This window comes from Aricia agestis, chromosome 13 (assembly GCF_905147365.1).
Source record: "Aricia agestis chromosome 13, ilAriAges1.1, whole genome shotgun sequence".
Taxonomy (NCBI): Eukaryota; Metazoa; Arthropoda; class Insecta; order Lepidoptera; family Lycaenidae; genus Aricia; species Aricia agestis.
The window spans coordinates 5,820,208-5,832,797 of NC_056418.1; the positions used below are offsets into that span (position 1 = coordinate 5,820,208).

At 37.5% G+C, this 12,590-nt stretch overlaps 1 protein-coding gene across 4 annotated transcripts in view; it reads right to left on the minus strand.

Moving 5' to 3' along the window:
* LOC121732985 (rho guanine nucleotide exchange factor 10) overlaps nt 1-10,964 on the minus strand; it is a 57,398-nt gene extending 46,434 nt beyond the window's left edge. For 2 of the 4 annotated variants that reach the window (XM_042123043.1, XM_042123042.1), the window contains exons 1-2: nt 10,814-10,964; nt 1,451-1,553 (exon numbers count right to left, since the gene is read on the minus strand). In XM_042123043.1, coding sequence (XP_041978977.1) covers nt 1,451-1,553; nt 10,814-10,889 — 179 coding nt within the window. In that variant the 5' untranslated portion in view covers nt 10,890-10,964. Of the gene's footprint in view, nt 1-1,450; nt 1,554-5,208; nt 5,376-5,431; nt 5,582-10,813 lie in introns of those variants that run through there. The other 2 variants (XM_042123044.1, XM_042123045.1) reach the window with 2 other exon arrangements.
* Nucleotides 10,965-12,590: the final 1,626 nt, after the last annotated feature.

Here is a 12,590-nt window from a genome sequence, read left to right on the forward strand (position 1 = left end):
GCACAGGAATACTATCAACTCCCTCAGCCCCTACCATGCAGGCACTAATAAAAAAGTGTCGAGGTCAAATATCGTTCTGTCTAGCCCCCTTTACGCCGAACGCGCCATAAGGAACTTCGTTCTAATACTACGATACAGTTTCGATAGACGGACACACTTTCGCATTTATAAAATTTGTATAGATTTAAAAAGTCAAGCCAAACCAATGTCAAAAGTGTTCTGATTGGTGAAATCTGTAAAAATCCATTTATATCTAGACGATTTACGTTTAATTTAATATCTTACTTAGACAATAACTTAAAAGTTAGGCACTAGAGTTAGTCGTGGCCTCGCCTTACATTTGCGTCTATTGGACAATACTTTGGTGTCAGTCAGTCAGCAATAATTATATCAGCATGTATGTACATTTTTGTGCTTCAAAGTCAAAGAAACGCGAGGCCTAGCCTGTTAAAATTTTAATTACTGGTAGAACTGCATAGACAAAAATGTAGGTTAGTCACGACTTCGCAATAAATTCACAATAAAAATTATGAGAGCTCCGCAGATATTTAAAGGTTAACCGTTAATAGTAGGCCATAATTGAATAGATAGAGAAAACAAAAATATAGACGTCGCAAGGTTTCTATCTCCTGATTCCGAAGAGGTTGGCACTTGGCACACATATCCATATTATACTCAGACTAATGTTATTCATATTCAAGATTTAAATGCTTTTGCATCCTTTGTGTATATTTTCTTGTGAGAATAAGATATTATCTACCTAAATCCTTTAAAAATCCTCAAAACTTTCCAAAGATCACGTTCAACCTTTGCTCCTTTACGTTCAGGATCAACAAACATCACCAAAATGCTCTTTCATCAACAATTTATATTTTTACGGCCGTTCAAGTGTCTTTAAACTCCCCTATTCGGCCGAATTGGCTCCAATTTTGGTTACCCATTAATCAAAATTAGTGTAGACGGCTCGCGTCTATTTCCTTTATTTAAAGAAATGGGGAGTCCGTGTTGAATGTATATTTAGGACCGATTTCGTCGCTACAATTTGTAAATTACTACCTTTTACACGTAAAAATAGACCCGGCCTGTCCGCTTGAAAATGGATGGACTTTCGAATAACAGCGTCACAAATTATTATGTTCTTGGTTCTTAGTTATGCTCTTCAATTAGCCTTAACATAGTTATAAATTTAATTTTACGTTCTAGTCCTACACACGGTTTCTTTGATTTCAAAGCCGTCATCGTCCGAAGTAAAGTAATATTTAATGCTCTTCAATATGCATCAGAATGACACGCGTTTTTTCTGTTGATTAACTAACTTAGGTGACGAAGGCTACCTTGGGTTAGCCAAAGAAGAGGTACCTAACTTCCAGGCATTTTTACGGGCACCAGGTCACCACACATTTTTGCAACTCACGGAATCAACTCGGTCATGGAGTATACAAGGACATACCTGGAATCCAGTGTGGAGTTGAGCCGCTGCGAGCGACGGAGGGGGGTGTTCCTCACCGCGCTCACCGGCTCCTCCCAGCTGCTGCCCGCCGATCGGTGTTCATCTGGAAACACCAATAAAGAAAACTTTAAACGCGACAAAGTTGTGGTCGGCACGTGTTTAAAAGGGCATGTTATTTGTAGGGTTAGCTTGTAAACTGTAGTCATAATAATCGTAACGTTGTCGAAAATTGCAGCTGATTTGCATTTGACGTTCGATTACGATTATGTCTTTAGGATTGTTACCAATCTTGATGAAATGGAGCAAAAGTGACTTCTGCGAATTGTTGCCTATAATTTGCAGTTTTAACGGTGACTTCGCACATTTTCGTAAAACTATGGTCAAATCAAGGCGCCAGTAAATGGTACTTCGAAAGTACATAATGTAACAAAGGTCACGTGACTCAAAACGCATAACGTTCCAAAAACAAACGTTACAAAATCGCAAATATTTAATTAAGCCGATAACAATCTGTGCAATTCGCAAAATTCTGTTTCGAGATCACTTCCTCTTGCGGCAACACTTGATGGTGTGATAACCTATTGCAAAGTCATTAGAGCTATGTGCAACAATTAGGCTCCATTGGGATCGCTTTTAACGAGGGAGCCCTAAGCAAAACTTAACATCCACTGCGTCGGATCGGAAGTTTCATACTGTATGCTGCCTATAACAAATTTTACTGTACTTGGTGTTGTACTTCTGTTCGACCCAATTCTGATGCAGTAGATGTGTAGAGCTTTAAACGAAGATGTCATCATCGCCAGAAAGAAACTAAATCTATAAATTCTCATTTCGTTTACTTAACGAATTTGCAAAACTCTAGTGTACTCATTGCGACAAGCATACCACTTCACTTTGTTTTGCTCTCCATCATCACGACTCTTGCGTGTTCGATACATTTAGTAGGGTGTCATAATAGCTATCTCCCAAAAGCTTTGTCCACACTGTGCCTTTTTTTGTTCATCAAGGGCATGCGTTATAGCGCAGTCAACAGCGAACGTGAGACATGCCCGTGACACGCGTTGTAATCGTAGCGCGCGCTATGACACTTTTCTTTCAACGCGGGTGGATTTTGACGCATTCAATCCTACTAATATTATAAAGGCGAAAGTTTGTTTGGATGTATGGATATATAGATGTATGGATGTGTGGATGTATGGATGTTTGTTACTCTTTCACGCAAAAACTACTGAACGGATTTTAATGAAACTTTACAATAATATAGCTTATACATCAGAATAACACATAGGCTACAATTTTAACCGACTTTCAAAATGGGGGAGGTGTTATGTTCGTTTTCTTATGTTCAACGATTACTCCGCCGTTTGTTAACCGATTTTCAAATTTTTTCTTTTGGTATGTACCAAATAGGGTATCATCCCAATTTGGTATTATATTCACAAAAGTGGTGATCTGATGAAAGGTCCATAAGTAATCGAGGGAACTCCTCAAAATTTATGGGGAAACATATGGTGACTTCGGTTTCGTGAGAAGTATTCTAAGCATATGCTACAAACAACTAAGATTTTGCACCGAGGTATACCTGGTATACCGTGGTTCGGAAGGTGCTGAGAGAACTCCTGATTCTTTATAGATACAAGTTTGGTACTTTCGGCGTTGTTTTAATAACGGAAAGCATATGCTACTATGCATATTACATTCATCATCATCATCATCACTACCATAATATTACTTATACCATGCATCGTCCCATGATTATGAGCCTTTTCATAGTCTTTTAGATCGAGGCTCGAGTTTGTCAAGCGATAATTTAAAAAAAATTATACTTAATATTATAAACCTGAAGAGTATGTTTGCTTGAATGCGCTAATCTCAGGAACCACAGGTCCGATTTAAAAACTTATTTCAGTGTTAGATATCTCATTTATCGAGTAAGGCTATAGGCTATATTGTATTATATTATCACGCTAAGACTAATACGACCGAAGAAACTCAGGAAAATGTGGTAAAAACGGGGGAAATATTAGAAAGGGTTTATCTCACGAAATACTGGAGCAATTTTTATGGCAATATTTGGCACTTATATAGAGTAGACCACGTGAGAGGAGTATTTATAGCTATTTTTATTCGAAAATGTACGGTTTCTGTGAAATTCCTAATTTACGCGGGCGTTATTGAATATGCCAAACGAAAGTTGAATAAAAAGGAGATGAAGAAAATTGAAGATGAAATTGCGTAATGTGGACATAGCTAATCATTAATATTATTAAGAATATCCTAATATGATATTATCACCCTACCTTCTTCCAGCTCTGTGACAATAGTCATAACTGATGGTGTAATAGACGTCACAGCGACATAATTGTCAGTGTCAACTGTCAAAGCACCACAGTTCATTGATCATTTGTTAATAGTAAAGTTATGTCTACGATAAGGTCAGGCGCATCATTAATAAAAATTGATTAACGACAAATGCAAGTGGGCCACTCCCAAATGTCAGTTCTGGTACGCTCGCTGCATATTTCACGATCCCAATGCGACGAGAACTGACGTGTGAATGGAAAGATGGAGGGATATTATTTTCTACAGAAGAATGTTTCGATTAGAAGTTTAATTAATGGAAATACCTATTAAATTTATTACCACGGGTATATTTCAAGGAAAATTCTTATCATTCCTCGGACTTAAGTGAAGCATATTTTGAGTCATACTTGAGTGCCATGTTTTATACCGTTCGATTTTTAAAATCAATGAAGTAATAAATAACTTTCAATCTCTTTTAGCCCGGCCGCACATTATACGAAATTTCTGATCAGAAAAATTCGGACGCCCGCCGAAACGCACTCTGTTCATACATTTTGTTGTAGACCCCGAATACTATCTGAATTTCTGACGTGTCAAAATGTATGAGCGGGGCGGGGCGTCCGAATTTTTCTGATCAGAAATTGAAATTGAAACAGAGATGTTAAATAACAGTTTATTAGTTTAACATGTCATATCTGTCAGTCTGTATGAGCTTATATTCCCCCACCAAATATTTTAATAAACCAAACGAGTGATAACGGTAAATAATGGCGGTTATCTGAATCATTTCGAAACTATCGCTGTGGGCTGTGGGCAGTCATTACCATCGTAAAGTGTAATTATAATTGTCAGACAACTGGTCTACCAGTCAAGGCCGATGAGGAGCATTAATTTTGTTGTCTGTCTGTTTGTTGAGTGTTAACTACTATAGATAAGGTATACAGGACGTTTCAAACACTACTCCAATAAATGTTACTAGGGTTAAAAATTTAGGTTTACAATTCTAAAGATTTTTTGATAGTTCAAAGAAATGTAAATCCACGGTAAAAGGAATTAACACTTAAGTACACGTAGGCGTAAACCCTTTAGAAACCACCTGTATATTGCGGCATTTAGTCCACATTATGCTAATGTGGTTCTAATGCGGTAGTCACTAGGTAGCATTTAAAATTCACACAAATCTGCATTGCAGGCGGCTTTGATGCTTGTTTTCAATGCCTATTTAAAAGTCTTATTTTCTATGATAAAGTCATAGAAAATAAGTCACCATCATTTATAATCACGTGGCAAACACGTCAAATTAAATGTATGATTAGCAAGTTATAATTACGAAGCATGGAATCATATGGAGTGTGCATTCGTGCGTACATCTTACAGGTTGACTTACGCAAACAATAATATTAATTACAACACAAAAACAAGTAAAAATCACATCTAAATCTTTATCGACAGACCTTGAGATGGAGCGTGGGCATTGACCATCAGACCACGTTGAACCTTTGCCGTACTTTTAAAATTGCCACACCATTTCACAACTCGATTCACATTTAGAATTAGAATTCTACGTTCAAAATTTAAAATGCAAACTCTTTGGTAGTACTTAATTTCAAATTTAGAACTGCGATTCCAAATTCAAATTATTCGATCGCAATCTTAAATTAAAAAAGTGAAACATACTCTTGTACTTCTTGACGAGTTTGAGTTTCAATTTGGTGATTCTATTCTCACACTTTCTTGAGCTCCTCATTGTGATATTGTAGTGTTAATGCACTGACAGCCACTATTATTGCACCGAGCACAGAACACCGCACCGAACACATGCTAACTCTAAACAGTGGTATGTATAACTAAGCTCGAAGGTTACGCACACAAACAAAAGCGTAGTGCTCAAAGCACACAGACGTACCGTAGATAATGGGTTTTATAATAAGAATCAACGCAATGATAATTGTCAGGGCAAGATACAGAAGCTGTGTTGGTTATCATGACGCATGTTATCAATTGATATAATCATCATCATCAAAGCCCCAATTCTTGCCTTTCAGTTTTTACTTTGATTTTCAAATCACTTTCATTGAATCAGAAATGAATCATCTAGATCGCGTTAAATGTTACATGTTTAGCAGAATTGATACATCAATGATATCGCTTCACAAGGTAAATATTATGCTTACACCACACGGCTGATATTAGCATAGGTAATAACCATTTCTCTTACTGCAATGATTATGAGGTTATAACATATTATTATGTAAATAAGCCACTAGCCAGGCGCCGGACTATATCAAGTACTGCTATTACGATGATACACTGTAGTGAAAGGTTAAGCTACACATTATTTATATGTATATCTGGGTAATTAGTCAAGGTGTATTGGACAAGTATTGACGGCGTAGTTTAAAACTAAATGTACTTACCTATAAGTTCTGGTACCAGACTAGTGTCAGAGTTACAGTTTTCACAACTTTTGTCTCCGTCAGTTGACATAAACTGACAAAACGAAATATAATTTATGTTATAGCACTTAACATTACAGAAGAATTTGATTAAACAGTAGATCATGAAGAACTTCAAAACATTGCTTATTTAAGCAATGTATAGTGATATTAGTAAGATGATAAGATTTTTAGTGGTGATTCACGAATAGTTTTATTTTTCTCAGATAAGAAGTTCACGGGGTCAACTTGCTCCATAGATAAGAGTTACATAATGTAATTATCATACAGCAGACTAATCAGCAATGTCCTTGTAATCAATTTTGCTTAACACAGAGACAAGTTTTCCGCACGCAAAGCCCAAGAAAATACTTTATTTGCTACTTAAAACTATTTGATACCATGCCAATGTGTGCGTGTCTGAGGAATTGCAGAAAAACTGTTTACTATTCATTTTTATAATGTGACAGTTATGTACAAACTGGTATTTGTTACAATTTAAACAATGTAAAAGTGAAAACAGATGCTTTCGCTACTTGAATCTAGATCGAAACGATAAACGTTTGTGCGTTTCGAGAAAATTCTTGTGGATGCGATCAATCGCTACATGGAGACGCTCATTTATCAAGACCATATCTCGAATAGAAAGCTAAAGTTAACAATACTTGGGGACAATACCATCTTTGGGGACATACTGGATTCACAAGCTAGACAACCAGCAAAATGAAAAGGAAATTCAAAAGAGTTTAATAAACAAGTCAATTTGACAAGGGAATTCAAAAGAACTTGACAAACAAACGAACTGGACCTGGCTTCGATTTCTGCTATTTTCGGTCAAACCTTTGACCGAAATGAGCTGAAGCTATCAGCGCCGCTCGAGCATCGCAACTGCCGCTGCTTGCCAAGCGGCTTGGCGTTGCGTGTGCGGTACCATCACCAAATGATGTGCTAATCAGCTAAACAAAGTTTGCTTTATTTCCCGACACATCTCCCAAACACCCAACCCTATGGACGCTTGCCAAGCATGTGTGCGGCCATTATCGTCAGAATTAAGACGTCCGTGTCCTGAACAGGTGACCCGAATGGCGATAGTGAATACAAAAGTGACATTAATCATAGTCGCATTGACAGCACCTATTTTATGGTAGAGGAGACATGTCGGATGTTTTCGTCGTGGAAACTCAGTCGTAAACGTTATGACGAATGGGAAACGTGATTTTATCGGCGGGTTAAATGCAAAACTTTCCCGAAACATGAGCGTTCAGAAAAACTTTACTGCGGAGAAAATCGCCATGTCGTGACAGGCATTAAGCGTTTATTTTTGTGGATTGCAGACATATTTTGCTAAAAGTGGAATTTCTAACAGAAGTTTAGTATGACAAAGCAAAAGACAGGACGTTCAGATTTTTTATGGCAGATTTCCAAGATGGTGGTGGATAAGTTAAATTTATTCAGCAACTCATATGGCAGTGCTATAAAATAGCATGCGACATGAATAATAAAATACAATCAGTGTCTTTATGTATGACTTATCGAAATCCCATTCAGTCATCGTCGTCAGTTTCATCACCATCGAAATCTAGAAAAGTCGTCAAACGGCCTATAGCCTAGTTGCAAAACAGGCTGATCCTTGACACGGCGCTAAACGTACGTAATTCGTGTTAAATACATTGCGACACGTTGACAGTCAAATTATTTGATAGTATCGTATTGTTTATTGGCCATTGTATTGGAGATAGCCCGATTAGATGAACCACTGACCCGGCGGTACCGAGAACTACAGGTCCACAGTGCGGTCAGCAGGGCTGGCGATTGCATAACTTTTCCTGTTGTTTATAGACTCGTTTGTCGGTGCATAGTCTTGTGTTAGATAGCCCTGACTTATCTGTTTAAATTGTTTAAACAGGGCTTCCAATAGTCTTTTTCCTTGAATCCAGGGGCTGGTTTGTAGGAGAATTTTCCTGGAGTTGGTAGCCCTGTCGGGTCAGTTGCTTGTCTGTAGATCTCAGTGGGTCGAGATCAAAGCAACCGCCCAGTACGCCCCGTCACTCTTGTGCTCATTGTTTGAGCTTACTCTGTGATTCAGAGATGTAGATCTAATGGTGGGGAGATATGGCGTTAAAAGGTGGACCACGCAAAGGCAGGTAGCAAAATAGGACGATACAGATGCTAACATAAAACATATTATACCAATTAAAGAATGTATGTTTCTACATATTATAAAATACGAGTTCTTTGGACTCGTGACAAAAACTAAGAAGCTTGGAATCGTTTTATCATCTTTGATGTTGCTAATTCGAAAAAAACGAAGGTCATGAAGATATTCGATAATACCTATTTTCGTATTGACAATATTATGGCAACTGTGCACAAAATTATTAAACTAGTATCGATCTTGGATCTACCTGTAGGTCCCCCTTGAAACTAATAGGTACCTTTGGACCCGTGTTTAAAGGATATCCCCATTCCCTAGGTTTCATTGGATAAACCCTGTGCATCATAATAAGCACCGGGTAGTCTCACAGCCGCGCGTATGTTCTCATCCGACCATTCTCTCCTTGCCTATCGTAAAAATAAGAATTGTACATCTAGCTACCTAGTTATCAATCCTTCTGGCTTGTCTATGCCATTCTACGAGCTCGTTCAAACACACTCCCGATAAGAATGCAATAGGGCGTAGCAGGCAAATTATCGCTGTGTTTATGTTTTTGACACAGATTCGTCAAGTGATAGTGTGAAATATGATATCGGGTGTCAGATGATAGATACAACACCGTTAGACCTGGTTAGACGCTGGGAGATGTTTAGGGGAGAGCAAGAAAGATGATCTTGGCTGCTCTATTTGTTGTGATAGCGTGAGAGTTATTTAAATTTGAAATAATATCTTCTTCTTTGGCTGACTCTGTTGTAAATGGCTCGAGAAGAATTTGCTCTATCTATTGATGGTCTGGTTTAGCAACAGCTGGACGATTTTGGAATAAATTTTCATAGTTGACTGTTTGCCTTTTCTATCCTTCTAATGAAAATAATACTTAATATAAAGCTTTGCCAAGGATTTCTAAAACAAACACGCAATTTTCACAAAAACACGGAAAACGACAAACAATTAATTGGCTGACGTCAGGTTATCATCCATAATGTGACCAACAGAAAACACAGCCGGCAAAATATGTCAGCAAAATCACAAGACAAAAACCTTTGCCTTACTAACAATAATTCCAGAGAATATTCTGTGTTTTACGGAATTATTGAGTCATGAAGTGTCTGAAAATGATGACAAATTAGCCTATTCAAATTTTACCATACTATCGAAACCACAAGTCTTTTCTGCAAAGTCTGCCTTAGGGCACAGGTTTCAGTGTTGATGGCTGATACCATCATGGAAAATCATGTTTGATTTTCCTGCCATCCATATGCAAACCCCTTTAGTAATAAAACACAGAGAACAATATTTTGAAGGTCTGTTTTGGCCTTACATATTGGCAAAGTAGACGAGCCTTGGATACGCTGCGTAAGTATCTTTGATTGATCATCCGACCCTATTATGACATGTAGTAGGTACACACCATAAGAACCGATTGTCAACTGGCAACGATTATTACCAGGACATAGTCCAAGAGCCGAATGTCAACTGGCACAAAATAATATAATCAATTGACCCAAAACCACGTCTTCCGAACGCTAGGGAACGCACTGGGCTGATGGAAATTGTTCAATTACATCAGTTCAGAACATTATAGACGTCACTCTCAATTTCGAGATTAGGCGTACCTATGTTGTAACTAAATTGATATACTTTTGAGAAACATCTAAACGCGAGCCCTTCTCTAAAGTAGCATGTATGTTAAGTTTGTAAAATATATGAAAACTGGTTAGCTGCTTGATAAGAGTGTAAAAGGCTTTTAATAAAATTTTGTTCGAATTATTTAGTCTTTCAGTCTACATTCACCAAACCCCAGATTGCTACTGACTCGTTTTCCAGATAGCTTAGCTAGTTTTAGGGTCTGTTTCACCACTTCCTGATAAGTGCCGGATAGGCTATCCACAACTTAACTTGACAGATAAAGTATGGAGAATCTATCAAAAAAGATGTGGATAGCTTATCCAGCACTTTATCAGGAAGTGTTGAAACTGGCCCTTAAAGTCTAGACCAGGCACTGTTGTCGATTTTCGAGATAGCTTAATGTTTGTTTAAATTTTCTGGCAGAGTTTGTTTGGGATAAGAGCTAAGTTGGTGTCAAAAGGAGACACATTTAAAGGACAGTGATTGGCCACAGTTAACTATGTTAAACAGTAGCAACTAGCAACGTTGTGTCAACAGATGACCTAAATAAATATCTGATTATTCTGAAGTGTTCTGCGCCTATCACGTAGTGATAACATCTGATAACAACATCACAGACATCGACTGATAATAATATTCATAGACAAATAGTTAACCTAGAATTGATGAATGAAAAATAAATTTAAATACACATAATTACATACATTTGCCTTTTTTTAGATTATCGCTATTATTAAATTAAAATCAGTCTTCAGTCTAAATATGTAAGTTTTTACAGTCAACACACTATTTGTATCCAATACAATAAACTTTTATTTTGCCAGATAAAAATATTCGTACCTTTCTGTATGACCACCTCCTCCAAAACGGGACACAGAGTCACCCTGTTAACGACGATAACCAGCGTGCACTGCATTATCAAACTTATCAGACACTTTCACAAAAACCAAACACCCGTGCATTGTACACCACAGACGATTTCGTACTAACCCGGCCCGACATATTAGCTAACTCATAACTGTGTCAATTATACATAAACAGTAAAAAAGTACATCCGACTGTTAGTGTTAATAGAATGCGCCTCCCGCATCAATTTAAACGCAACGGGAGAGCTTTCGAGTACGAATATAATCACAATGGGCTCTATTTTTAGAAATGGCGAACAACACCAGTGCCGACCACGATTCCGACGTAAAAAAAAACCAACGTCTAAATTCTTTTTAAAAGCCGTGCATTTGTAGACGCTGACTACGAAACTCTCGCTTTTGTTTTGACGCGCGGACTGCAAAAAAAAAACAAAAGTCAAAAATTGAGCCAAGTAAATTTTTGAAATTGGAATCGAGAAAAACACGTCCAAATCCTAAACTACATAATAAAGACTGATTCGAATCGCAAACTGCATGACCTTTTAGGAATTAACGAGTCTGCTCGAGTTTTATCACTTAACATTCATTTGCAGACTAGAATAATAAAGGAAATAAAATATCACGGAATCAAATGCCAAATAACTAGACATGCTTTTTGGTTTCACGTTTTTTGATAAAGTCGGCTTAGTCAATTGAGATTTTTTGGTGACGCGTAGGTACAGAATATAGATATTATAGAAGATCAATTTAGCTATTTAAATGTTCATACGTTTTAATCTAACTTCAGAGTTCCGACACGCTGTAATTGGGCCAACCGCGAAAAATCAGTTTTTTGATGCATTAACTGGATATAATCTGGATAGATTATATCCAGGTTATATCCAGTTGCAAGACAATTAATTTTTAATAATGAAAAAAAAATACAGGAATTGGGGGTTCTGATCATATTTTTTTTAACTTAGTCCCTATCTATATGTAAATATGAGTCATACAATTTCTACGCATAGTGAATACGATGCCAAATGTTTGTGTTAGATCAATAATTTCTGTGTACAAACGGGACGATATAACTCAACTCCTGTCACCAAGACATTCGTAAAGTGACTCAGCGGAAAAGCGTCGAAAACACGTAATAATCCACGTATCCTCATTCCTTAGATTTGGATGCGTTTACCAAATTTTGTATTTTAAACATTAGAAGAACCGGCAGAGAGAACTATGTTGTTAAGAAGGCATTGAATCTCTCAGAATCTAATAGAGCTAGAGGCAGACCCCCAGCCACATGGTGGGCCAGTAAAAAAGCTGTAAGTCAATTGCCCAATCGACAACCCAAGATAGAATTTCTTGGCGCAAATGTACAAGGAGAGCCGACTCTACGTAGAGTGGGAAAGAGCTAAGAAGATGAAGATAACCTAGGTGAACCGGCATATGTTTTGCCACGCCTTCACCTTAAAAAAGACTGCATAAAAGTCCGTTACGTATTGTTTAGGGACAGACAGCGGAAAGCTTGAGTACTAATGCGGCCTTTCGTTAGCCCATGTTCCATGTTGAACTAATACGAGCGATTACGAATGTGTAACGGCTATTATGATAGGCTATAGACATGTTAGCAATCATGATTATCCACCATACTTTATGGTCCAACGTGGCATAAACGTAGAATGTGTCATTTCCTATAACTTTTTCTGGCGTAAAAAAACATCCCATAACGAAGTCTGAACGTCTACGGAATGGGTACGCATTAGCAAATA